Source organism: Meleagris gallopavo, chromosome 3 (assembly GCF_000146605.3).
Source record: "Meleagris gallopavo isolate NT-WF06-2002-E0010 breed Aviagen turkey brand Nicholas breeding stock chromosome 3, Turkey_5.1, whole genome shotgun sequence".
Taxonomy (NCBI): domain Eukaryota; kingdom Metazoa; phylum Chordata; class Aves; order Galliformes; family Phasianidae; genus Meleagris; species Meleagris gallopavo.
In genome coordinates this window covers 89,693,455-89,706,669 of record NC_015013.2, presented here as the reverse complement: position 1 = coordinate 89,706,669, position 13,215 = coordinate 89,693,455, and the positions used below count along the sequence as shown (strand labels likewise).

General features: G+C 39.6%; 1 protein-coding gene across 1 annotated transcript in view; it reads left to right on the top strand.

The window, feature by feature from the left end:
* LOC104910485 (protein FAM135B-like) overlaps window positions 1–9,766 on the top strand; it is a 36,400-nt gene extending 26,634 nt beyond the window's left edge. The window contains exon 4 of the mRNA XM_031552980.1: window positions 9,607–9,766. Coding sequence (XP_031408840.1) covers window positions 9,607–9,766 — 160 coding nt within the window. The remainder of the gene's footprint in view (window positions 1–9,606) is intronic.
* The last annotated feature ends 3,449 nt before the right edge of the window (window positions 9,767–13,215 follow it).

Genomic DNA, 13,215 nt, shown 5'->3' with positions numbered 1-13,215 from the left:
TGGGGGCCCCAGGCCTGGATGCAGTACTCCAGATGGGGCCTCACAAGCTGAGTAGAGGGGGACAATCACCTCCCTCTCCCTGCTAGCCGCCCCTTTTTTAATGCAGCCCAGAACAGTTGGCCTTCTGGGGTGCAAGCGCGCACTGCTGGCTCATGTCCAGCTTCTCATCTACTAGGACCCTGAAGTCCTTCTCCACAGGGTTGCTCTCAAGGAGATTGTCAGCACTCAGTCCATTTAGAGAGCTCTCTCAGTTTCTTGTAGTATCAGAAGAGTTCTACTTGTATTCAACGTACATCTTATATACCATTCACTTACAAACAAGAAATTCCTGTTCCTCTAATCAGTTAATTAGCCCTAGCTTCTCCCAGAGAACAGTGCTGAAGGATGGAAGGTTTCTCAAGCGTCAAGATTAACAATGCATACAGAAGAACCTACTGTTTACCTTTAGACGCGAACAGATGCCGTTTGCTCTCTCTGTTACACTCCAGTCTCCCAAGGTTTCACAGTGATGCAGTCTATCTAATAGTATGATAAGCTCTTTGGTGACTCACTCACAGTTAGGTCTTCCTGCACAGGAGATCTTTCCCCAGCTTGTCTAAAAATGTGGGATTGCCCTGACTCAAGTGCAACACCTTGCACTTGGCCTTGTTGAACCTCAGATTCACATGGGCCCACTTCTCCAGCCTGTCCAGGTCCTCTGATTGGCTTCCCTTCCCTCCAGTGTATTGACCGCACTGCTCAGCTTGGTGTCATCAGCAAACTTTCTGAGGGTGCTCTCAACTCCATCATCTATGTCACTGATAAAGATATTGAAGAGTACCAGTCTCAAGACTGACTCCTGGGGACACCGCTTGTGACCAGCCTCCAACCACAGAATTCCAGAGTGGCCCCAGTTGGAAGGGACCTCAAAGATCATCAAGCTCCAACCCCCCTGCCACAGGCAGGGCCACCAACCTCCACATTTAATATTAGACCATGCTGCCCGGGGCCCCATCCAGTCTGGCCTTGAATACTTCCAGGACGGGACATCCACAACCTCTCTGGGCAGCCTGTTCCAGCACCTCACCACTCTCTCTGTAAAGAACTTCCCCCTGACAGCCTAAATCTTCCCTCCCTCAACTTAAAAACATTTCCCCTTGTCCTGCTGTTACCTACCCTTTCAAAAAGTTGATTCCCCTCCTGTTTATAGGCTCCCTTTAGGTACTGGAAAGCTGCAATGATGTCACCCTGCAGTTTTCTCTTCCCAGATCCCTCAGCCTTTTTTCGTAGAAGAGGTGCTCCAGTCCTCTGATCATCTTTGTGGCTCTCCTCTGGACTCTCTCCAACAGCTCTCTTTCTTGTACTGGGGGCTCCAGACCTGGACACAGTACTCCAGATAGGTCTTCACAAGAGCAGAGTAGCTCTTGCACAAGAGCATCTCCCTGTCCCTGCTGGCCACCCCTCTTCTGATGGAGCCTAGGATGCCATTTGCTTTCCAAGCTGCATGAGCACATTGCTGACTCATGTTAAGTTTTTCATCCACCATCCACCAGGTGGCATAGAACTGGTGATCACAACCTGTTGGCTGCATCCAGCCAACCACATCTTAATGCATTGAACTGTCTGTCTTTCAGATCCATACTTCTCCAATTTAGAGAGAAGGATGTGATGTGGTACCGTGTTCTGCTCACACAAAGAGCATATTTGCAACTATTTTGGAGATATTACTTATATAAGCTTAAGGAGCTATGAACTCCAGGCACCTCCACGATTTGGTGGTATCTCAGGTGTCATATAATTTGTTTCTGCTCTACTTCTATTTTGTCTTCTTTAAAAAAAAAACTAATACTGTGAAAAAAATTCTGGAATGACTCTCTCTGAATTTTTACATGATTAACATTTTGAGGATTAGCTCAAAAAGAAGGTCAGAGCTTTAGCAGAGGCAGCAGATTCATGAAGCAGTTGGGAATCAAGACTCTATTCACTATTCTGTACAGACTTTCTGTAAAGGAGAGAGAACTTGTATCAGCAAAAACATTCCGAAGAGAGGTTTTGATGCAGTTGTTAATGATACATCCATTCCACAGAAAACAATAATTTGATCTCCAGAGCTGTGAGGTTTATTCCAGAACAGAGTGTACTTTTAGAAGAAAGTATTCAACTTTCTTGGAAGAGGGGTAATAGTTCCTTCAGTACTGCCAATACTTCAGTGAGAAAAATAGGTAAATTTGGGTTAGTTCCCACACTTACTAATTTTATTTGTATGGAGTGAGTGGGAGGAAATAGAGATGGCCCATTTTCTGAAACAATAGAAAAGAAAACCTGGAGCGAAAGAAGTAAAAATGAGAAAAATAAGGAAAAGGGCATAAAGAGAAGGAGGAGGAGAAGGAAAATTTCTTTAGAGGGCAATGATTTGGTTGTCTTCAGTCCTTCTATCCCCTTTAGTGAACTCAGTCCCATTGTCTGTATTGTTAATGAAGATATTAAGCAGTATAAGTCCCAGTACAGATGCCTCAAAAACACCACTGACCTCCACATGGGTATCGAGCCATTGACTACACCTCTTAGAGTGTGGCCATTTGGTCAATTCCTTATCTGCTTTCTAGTCCACCATTCAAATACATATCTTCCCAATTTAGTGACAAGGATGTTTTGTGAGAGTGTGTCAATGGCCTTACAGAAGTCCAGGTAGAGGACACCAGTTGTCCACCCTTGCCCACTGACGTAGTCACTGTCATGAGTCACTGTGTGTCAGATCACTCTGTATCTTGGTCATGTTCCCAGGCTTCTTTCTTTTGGAAACAAACTCAGGGACAATAGCTGGGAGACACCCAGGTTTTGTATTCATTTGGGATTGGAAAATTGCCAGGTTGTGCATAAACTGAAAAATATCTTCCTGGTCTGCTAGGTTAGATATATCCATTGTTTCCAGTGAGTTTGCAAGACCACTTTGGCTTTCAGTCTTCTGGGAAGATGTGAGAATCATATCATGAAAAGGTTTGTATGCTTTTTAAAGGCGCAGCCTTTCTCAGCCTTCTGAGAAGCCGTTTTCTGGTTATCGTTTTCTGTTGTCTCTTCCAAATCTAAACACCTGCATATACATCTCAGTTTACAAGTGTTACAGAAAAACTTCAGAAGTCATGAGAGTCACCATGTTTGTCTGGCTGTGCATCTTATGCTTGTAAAAAAAGCTGTAATGTAACCATTTGAACTAAGAATGAAAAGAATGACCTTCAGAAATATTTATCTCCTTTTATATCTATTAAATAATTTCCATAGAGTGCCTCTTCTTGACACCCAGAACAGCTAAGGGTTATGTATCTCTCTGAGATTATTTCAGTGTCAGATATTTCAGATGCTTCAGCCAGAAGAGCTGAAAATCTTTCCATCTCTAGCTGCTCATATAATTTAAAAACAGATTGAAAAATGTTACTACTTGACTCTGAGACTAAATTAAACCATGTTTCCAAGGTTTCTCATTGCCTTTGAGAAAAGAATATAAGTGCTCATATCCTTATTAGGGTCCTAATTTTTCTGCCCTTTCCTTTGCCAACCTCTCTTGAAAACAATAGAGCATGTCTACTTTCATTTTACTCTGCTGTTCATCATTCCACTACCTGCTCTTCTTCACCTCTAATTTGCCTGAAATGGAAGAAAATGGCTGATTGCTTTAAGAGTATGGATATGGAACCAAATTAAAGACAGCACTGCTACCTTGGTGAGCGTGAAAGGGCAAGAACCCCTGAAGTGAGTGTAAAAGTAGATGTAAAGAGTGCTAGTTGGTCTAATTGTCAGAGAGCTGCAGGGATGCAGGGCCTGGAGCTTTTATGGCCTGTAGAGTTGCAAGGTTCTGCAGAGAAAAGATCATCTGATGGAAAGGTACAAGAAGTTAGAAGTATAAAAATGATCAAGGTTCTGGCTTACCTGGATCCAAATGAAAGCCTTGCATCAAAAGTATCAAGTGCCAAGTATATGCTTTGATTCAGTAACACACTGAAGTATGGAAGCTCTTCTCTTAAACTTAATGCTTGAATGCCAAAAGGTAGTATATCTTTTCCGCATTTTATTCAGGCCCACTTAGTTTGAGAGTTTCCAGCCCTACATCTTGGGCTCAAGATTTCTATTCAGGCTCAGCATGTCTATTTGTATTTGATCTTGGGACATACTAAGCATCTTCAGCAAGATCCTGAGATCCTTTGCATACTGTTTGCTTGGATGATAATGAATCACATAAATACTCTGTAGGTTTATAAAGCTTAATACAATTTATTGTTATAACAATAAATGAAAAAGGAAAGAAAAAAGGAAAGGAGAGGAGAGGAAAGGAGCGGGAAAGGAAGGAGAGGGGAGGTAAAGGGGAGGGGAAAGAAGGGGAGGGAAGGAAAAGGAAAAGGGACTACCAAACATTTATAACTGGAAAATTTCCTTTTTCACTTGCCTGCTTGTCTACAGCCTCACTGTAGATGGCCAGCTTGCAGTATATCAACTATGCCCTCAAGCTAGAGATGAGGGCTACATTATTATACTGCAAGGAGGATATGGATTGTTCTTCTCATTTTCTATTAATTTTAGATCCACCTTCATCAAAAGTTAAAGAGCCTGAGGATTTTGTAACGGGCTGCCCAGGGAGGTGGTGAAATTTCTGTCTCTGCAGGTTTTCAAGAAAAGGGTAAATGTAGCACATAGGGACATGGTTTAGTGGGCATGCTGGGGATGAGCTGATGGCTGGACTAGATGATTATAGAGGCCTTTTTCAACCTTAATGATTCTGTATCTTTAATGATTCTTTCCTCTATCCTAGATGTAAAACTATTACCTTCTCTTATTCTGTCTTTGAATACCATACAGAACCCATCAAAAACAATATGCTATCCAAATCCTATGCAAAATAGACCACAAGGGACAGAGGATGGACAATGCACTGCTATTTGACTCACGCACTTTATAGACCTGTGAAATACTGTTGACTTGTCAGATATGTAACTGTTTTTTTTGTTGTTGTTTGGTTGGTTGGTTTTTTGCCATGAGCGAGGAATATCCTTTTTTGTTTGATGCAAAGTTACAAAATCTTTCATAGCAATGTTTCCAATCTGTCTTACTGATGGGAAAACAGAAATACACCTGAAAGACAGAAAAGTATTGTTTTTTTAATTTTCATGTTTTCATCATGAAGCTAATTTGCAGGTATGCCCTTTTTTCAGCCCCCAGTGTCTGTACAGGAACTAATAGCTTGTATTTATTTTCTGACTGATTGTTCAGTAAAATCCTAGGTGCTGTATTTTTCTAGGAATCATCCTAGATAATTACAGTTGTTTCATCTGACCCTGAAAATCTTCTGGAATGTATAGCAACTACTTGATACATATTTAGAAGTCCTCATAAGGGAATAATCATCACAAGACAAAAAAGGCTTACTAACATTACCAGAGATGGAATATATGTTCTTTCCTGCAGAAAAATAACAAGTTTAAACTCCTCTTATAGCCAATGATGTTACTTCTTGGATAGAGATTTGGGGTCTCATGCTATTCTGGTGGAGAAGTCTCTCTTCCTCATTGTTTTCCAAAACAGTGTGCTGCTGCAGCTCCCTAGCAGCAGTAATTCAACAGAAGTTTTGCTGACAGGGACTGCTGGAGGGCATCTGGTCTGAGAAGCAACAGGAACTCCAGGCTGAATGACAGGACTCAGCATGCAGTCAGCTTGTTTGCAGTATTTACTAGCTTAAGGCTTATTTATTAAAATGCAGCCAAAGTCAGGATGAAATTCTAAGCCTTAGAGTTGGTCAGGTATAATTCAAAATAGGCAGAAGCTATGTAGTTTATCCTGTAGCATTGTTACTGGGCAACTTTTTTTTTTTTTCCTAGGCTGAAGGAATAACTGGATAACTCAGGGCTCCTAATGGGAGTGATCCAGTTTGATAGAAAGATACATCAAATATTATCCACCAAATTTCTTTTCTCAGATTCACCAACCCTTCTTAGCCTAATCTCTATTATGCCATCACTGATGTCATTGGCAATGGAAGTCAAGTACATAGCACCTTGGGAGATGAGATGATCTGGCATTAATCAGAGAGGAGTAAGCAATGGCAAGATGTAGTTCAAGTGTCAGAACAAGGCTGGTACCAGCCTTCTCCCTCGTTGCGTTTTTCTTCTGTTTTTTGTTGTGAGTCCTTTGGGATTAGGCACTGCCTTTTGTAAATCACTAGAGATGACATGATGAGCTTCCTGAAGTAAAAACATTTGATTCGCTTAAAACTAAATACTTCCTCTGTGCATTTCAATACGACAGTAACAGTTAACAGAGAGTGAAACAAACCTCTGCACCTTGCCTGAGCATTAAGTGAGCAGTTAACATCTGAGAGCGACATTGGTTCTCTTGAGAGGAAGTCTGACCACTTCTGCGCTGAGAAGCTGGAAGGTGCCAGTAGCTCTGACTTCTGAAAGGGAGAAGCAAGGAGTGGCTGTATAACCCAGCACATCCATTAGTAGAGTCAGGTTCCCAACGGAGGTTCCAGTGTCAGTGCCCCAGGTGAGTCAGTAGAGGTCATCAGGGATCAATGAGTGTCCTGGCATGGAAAAACAAAGTTAACATTCAAATTATCAGTCATCTTAAAGATGAGCAATTCACAAATGGCCAGTGAAAGTGATGACGGCAAATTCATTGCTACTGGGTTGACCTATGCAGACAGTCTCACTGGAGAGATGAGATTTGGACTGGTACAGACTGCCTACGTAAATAATGCTGGTCCTGAAGATGGGAAGGATCCAAGTCCTATAGATCATTCAGAAATTTACTGTGTTTCCCCTAAAAACAAATTGGCTTTTTCATCTCTGCTTCTACTAGGGGAAAGTTTCACAATCTTGTTCATTTGCTAGCTACAACTTCTGGTTTCTAAATTGCATTTATTCATGGACAGTTATATGTAGTTGTTCTTGTGCCAATGTTGTACTTTCTTGTACCTTGCTCTCCTTCTTCCTTCCTGATGTTTTTCCTTTCAGTGTATTTATAGATATAGAGGGGATCTGATTGCTGTGTTTTGCTGAGCTATGTGCCAAGTTCCTTTAGATCTTTTCTTGAAATCAGCTTGCTGTTTCCTCATCTTTCCTTCGCAGCACCTGTTCCTCATTATCCATTTTTCCATGGTATTCCTATTTTACTAAATAAGCTTTTCTGCACTGTTCTTATTTAAAAATAACATCCAATAATAACAGCAACAGCAACAAAAAACACGCACACAAAAATGCTATCATCTGTTTACTCAAAGAGGAGTACCACCTAACCTATTTCTCACATGCCAGGTATAGCCTATGGACTGGACATTGGGTTAGACTGGATACTAGGAAAAGGCTCCTCACCAGAAGGTGAAGCAGGCTCCAAAAGCAGTGATCATGGCCCCAAGCTGTTGGAGTTCAAGAAGCATTTTGATAGTTCTCTCAGACACAGGGTTTGATTTTGAGTGGTTCTGTGTGGAGCCAGTGGTTGAAATCAATGATCCTTATCAATCCTTTTCAACTCGGGATATTTTGTTTCCCCTGTTGCTGGTCAAAGGAATGGAGAAAAGTAGGAGTGATGGAGTGCTGTTCAAACTGGGAAAAATGGCATGGAATGTAGGTAATGTTTGGTTTTGTATCATACTACCCAAACTGGCAGGAAATCATATTAATTTTCTGCAAGGTGACTCTATTTTGCCAGTGATTGTAACTAGTAATTGACCCCCCACTCTTTATTTTGACCCACAAGACATTTTGCGATATTTTTCCAGTTGTTTTGCTGAGGAGAGTGGTTGAGAGAAAGGCTGGGACTTTGACCCTTAGCCAGGGATAACCCATCACAATTCCATGAGACAAAAATCTAGAAGAATTACAAGACAGCTCTAGGAAGTCATTCTTAGATAAGTATACTGGAAGTGACATGAAGTAACATTATATTAATTCCTCCATACTGAGTACTATCTCATTTCACTGCTGTGGAAATCCACTAATACCATATTGGTGTGATTTTGAAATGCTAGAACTGTGGATAAACCAGTTAGGGAATATTTTTTTTTCCAGTTAAACAATGAAAATATGGAAGGTTTTAAAACATAATTCTTGTACTTGTTTTGGAAGACATTAACACCAATAAAATTAATTCAAAACTTCCACTGTTGTGAAAGAACAGTGTAAGGAATAGAAAGATCACACAGTTAAGCTTTGGTTGACAGTCTTTTTAAGTGGCTGTTGTGTGTTTAGAATTCTGTAAACTGAAGAACAAATGCAGAGTTTTCATTTCCAAGCTGTTGCCTAAAATGGATACCAAAAATTGCCAGAGATCATGCTGGGACTATTTCCAGGTGGACAAGGACCTACAGGGTTGATTATGTAGGGTAATGTGAGCTTTCTGCTGTGGGGGACAACGAGTGAATTTCCACTAAAGACTTTTTTCTCTCCTCATCAAACCCCTTCCTTCAGCTTTTAACCCAACAGAGAGATCTGGGTTGCTCACTACTACATGGCAAGTAAAGATGGTAAGTGTAACTTCTGTGAGCTGTTGTTTATTCAGCAATTCAAATAACACTGGGCTTTCTAACAGTTCATTTCCATGTACTGTTGTATGTACTTTCCTGAAGAAGTAATTCAGCTGTCTTAAAGTCTTCAGGATAGATCTTTACAATTCTAATTTTTGTGTTTAGAGGCTGAACACAAATCAGGATGAAAATATCTCCAACTACTTGTGAGATAACCCTGTTGTGAGGAATTTATAAATGAACAGACCAAACACACTGTAAGAAGAAAATGCGAAGAGAGAAGAATTGGCACTAGCGTGGTTTTTCAGCAGCTCAGTGGGAGAGCTGCAAATAAACAGTAGTGTCCTGTGCTACACAACAGCTTATATGCAGTGCCTGTTATTCCTTGCTTATGAAAGTGCTGACAAGGGAAAATTCTATAAGTTTCTTTCTCTGTTTAGACTGAGCTCTTGTTTTCAAACTTTCTGAAGTGTCCTGCATCTGTAATGAGCTGGTGAAACTGCTGGTGTTTTCTTCTCTTTTGTCATCCTTTTGTCATCCTTCACTTAAAGTAGGAATCACCTACAGAATGGCAAATAACTAGAACACAATTGCTTTAGATATGATTAAAGCTAATGACAATATGTCGTGTTCCTGTATGGGAATGATAATCCCTATGTATGAAGTGAGTTTTTCCAGGTCTGAGATTAGAACATTTGTTTTCTTTCCGCAGAAGTTTCCTCTTCCCTTATTTTGTATTAAATATTTGTCTCTCTTTATTTGTCTCCCTGATCAGTGTCTGATCTCACTGCATTTTACCACAGATCTTTCTCGACTCCTTTTTTCTGTACAGAAAGCCAAGATCTTTTTACAACCTATCCTTATCATTGGAGACACATTTCCTCTCCATGTCCACTCAGACTGCTGTAAAATAGAATGATCCTGATTGGCAGCAATATAAATTATAACTGTAGCTAAAATTATACAGCAGAAGAAAAGGTTCAGTATTTCTGAGCATTTCGGTTCTTATAGGGGCTTTTGTTTGTCTATGGATACCTAAGATGTTTTTCTCAAAGATTTTTTAAGTCAGATCAAGCCAACTGTGTAACAGCATGCCATTTCTAATCCTTTCTTTGCAGATATTACCAGATAAGAGCTGGACTGAAGATTCCATCCAGGATTCCCCACAGGCTGTTTGCTACAACTGCAGGACAGACAGGTAAACTGGTCCCTGAGGAATGGGAAGTGACTGCAGATGGTGTGGTACAGAGAAGGAGGATGTGTGTGGGGAATGGGTGAAGGATGGCCGTGAATTTCAGAGTCTGGCCTGGATTTTCTTAATGATCTGTGGCTGCTCATGACTTCATTCTGGTGTGGGATGTTACTGAGTTAGACTTCAGGTGTACAGTAATGGTCCAGGAGAGTATGGTGCAATCCAAATATTACTTAGATATATATATTTTTTTTTTCCTGGAGTTGCAAGACCTGGGGGGCCTTATGAATTGGGCTGGGACTAAAAGATGGATGAAACAAAATTGCATACTGTGGGAAAACTGTTCATACAAAGACAATTCTTCATTCCTTGCTGTAAAAATGTACACAATATTGTGTAACGTCTCCCTGATGCCCTATAGAAGTGGGTACATTTAAGTTACTGAACACTAGTGAGTGCTGACAGAAATTTTACCAAATCCATGACCAAGTTCAGACTGAAGGAAACTGATGCAGACTTGGATGTATAATCTTTAGTGTAAAGATATCTACTGATAAAGCGATGTCCTACTGTAGGTCAATTGCAGAATTTTCCGTTAGATGTTCTCCATATATATCTTCATAATTTTGACATTTCTGGACAAACATCAATTAATTTATTGCAACATTGTTGTTACCAGTATAGATTCTATAAGTATTTGTAAAATTTAAACTGAATTTTCTCTGTTGGGATTCCATGTCAGAAAAGCTGTGGAAATTCATGCCATCTTATTTTATATGTGATTTTCCTTGCTGACAGTGGAAGAAGTTACTTTATTGTTCTATGAGATTCCTGGATGAAAATTGTGTCAGTGTTAATGACAGACTGTACAGAAAAACCAATAGACTCCTTTTCAGTATTGCTCAGAGAAGACAAAAAACTGTGAATGCAAGATTGATGAGTTCTTGAGTTTGAATATTACATCAAACATAAAAATGTATTTTTTATTATTTTATTACTTTTTACCTTTGAACTGATCCAATTTAACATTCTTTCATGGATTAAATGTTCGCATCCTTTAATATTTTTTCCAATTTGAAAGTCTGGTTCAATGAACTTAGATTTAATTATATACTGAAATATAAAATAATTATACAAACTATATTTTTATAAAATACAAATAATTATAAAAAATCCAAAGATGTCTGAAATAAAAAATTCAACAACTCAAACTCTGAGTAAAGAAATTGTTTCTGAAAAAAAAAATCTATTTCAGTTTGATATAGCTTTTTGTATGAAAAATCCTTAAGGAAGTAAGAAAATGATTTTTCATTTTGTTCCAGTGTCCCATCCAGAATCTCATGGAGTTCCTTTATTCTCTGTAAATGTCCTAAATTTTCAGCAGATTCTGGCATAAGCAGTCTAGAACTAAAATTCTGGAGGCTGGTGACCCTGCCTGTGGCAGGGGGTTGGAACCTGATGATCCTTGGGGTCCCTTCCAACCCAAGCCATTCTATGATTCTATGAAATATAGCTAAAACTTTCCTTTCTATGGAAGTAACAACAACAACATCAACAACACAAAGAAACAAACAAAAAAACCACACTCCTGTTCTACATTGCTCTAAGGATGGCAATTTTATGTAAAGAAAAAACTGAACTGTTTTCTCTCTTCATGTTTTAGTCAGGTCAGTATTTTCTTCTGCCTGATACACCTGATACACAGTGTTCTGTTTTCTTTCACCTCTTCTCAAAACAATTCATATTAGATATGAATAGGAGAGAGGCGAGTCAGGCAGTGTGGTTACAGAATTAGCTGCTGACTTGCACAGTGCTAACGAAATCCAGACTGGAGTTTAATAGCTTTATAGAGCTAACATCAAGACAGGGGTTAAAGCTTTAAATGTTTTTTTCTTGGCTATCTATGCAAGTACTTAATTGATTTCATAGGTCTGTGAGCATTATTTAATGGAACTGAACTTAATGGCAAGCAGGCTATAATATTCTTCTAATTCTCATGCCAATGAACACTCTCCGAGTTTGGGCATAGCTGGGAGGTAATTAAATTTCTTCTAGTGTTTCCTAGCATAGTAGTACTATACTAATACAGTGTGGCATTATATAGAATCACAGAGTCATAGAATGATTTGGGTTGGAAGAAACCTCAAAGATTACACAGTTCCAACCCCCCTGGCATGGGCAGGGCTGCCAAACCAGTAAATCAGGCACTAAATCAGGGTGCCCAGCAACCTGTCCAACATGGCCTTGAGCATTTCCAGGGATGGGACATTTACATCGTGAATAAACTCCTAATTCACCAAAAAGAATGAAGGCAAAAATAGTTGAGTTTGGTGTAAATGAAATCTTTTTGATCTTTTCCTTATCAAGTTCTTAGCATCATGAGAACTAAGTAAAACTTTCTAGAAATCAGTAGTAGTAATATTTTTTTTTCCAGTGCATGCAACATTTTTAATTAACTACTGTGGAATTTACAATAAAACTGTTAGAACTGACAGCATTAGCATATACTGCTAGGTATTTTCAGCTGCATGATCAGAAAAGACATAGTTCTGAAGAATTCAGCAGAAGTGAAGCCACCGTGCAGCAGTCTGCCCAAGGCAGAACTAGCAAGGTGTACAGGAGTTCTAATGAGCTACCACATGGTCCATAAGTCTGCTGCATCCTGACTATGTTGTAAGAAAGGAATGAGCTTTGTACACCAGCTAAAGCAATAGGAAACTGTGCTGAAAACTAGTATCCCTTGTAGCTTGGCAATGTAGATCATATGTAGATCATTAATGCTGCACATTATCTTGTGTTGACTCAGATGCAGCATGTACATATATACATGTAAATATAAATACATAAAAGTATATACCATTATTTAACCCCTCTCATAATTATTAGTCACAGAATCACAGAATTGCAGGGGTTGGAAGGGACCTCAAGAGATCACTGAGTTCAACACCTCTGCCATATTAGATTCCCTAGAATAGGTTGCACAGATAGCTGTCTGGGCAGGTCTTGAATATCTCCATAGAAGGAAACTCCACAACCTCTCTGGGCAACCTGTTCCAGTTCTCCATCACCCTTACTGTAAATAAGTTCTTCTGCATGCTAGCATGGTACTTCCTTTATTCAAGTTTTAGGCCTTTAATTCTTGTCCTATTGCTATGCACCACCAAGAAAAGAGTGTGGTGCATTTCCTTAAAACCAAAAGTAGACTGGTGACTAATGACTTCCTCGGTGCTGAAGAGGAGAAAGGGAACAAGGCTGGTTGAGCTTTGGTTTCTTTTATGTTGGTTTTGAAACCCCATGAGATTTAGCTTCGTGTCTCTGAATAGGCATCATGACTGATGGAGCCTGCTTTTGGCTTATGAAGAGGAAGCTATGCTTACTACTTTTTCTTGGCAGTGACATCAGTTTCAGCATCAGTTCTGAAGGGCTGAGCTGATGGATGTGCCTTAAAGCCAAACTCTAAAAGCGCCTTTTTGAGTGGAATTTTTTATTTTTTTCCTCTAGTGTTTTTCATCAGAATGGCTTATTAAAACTGTGG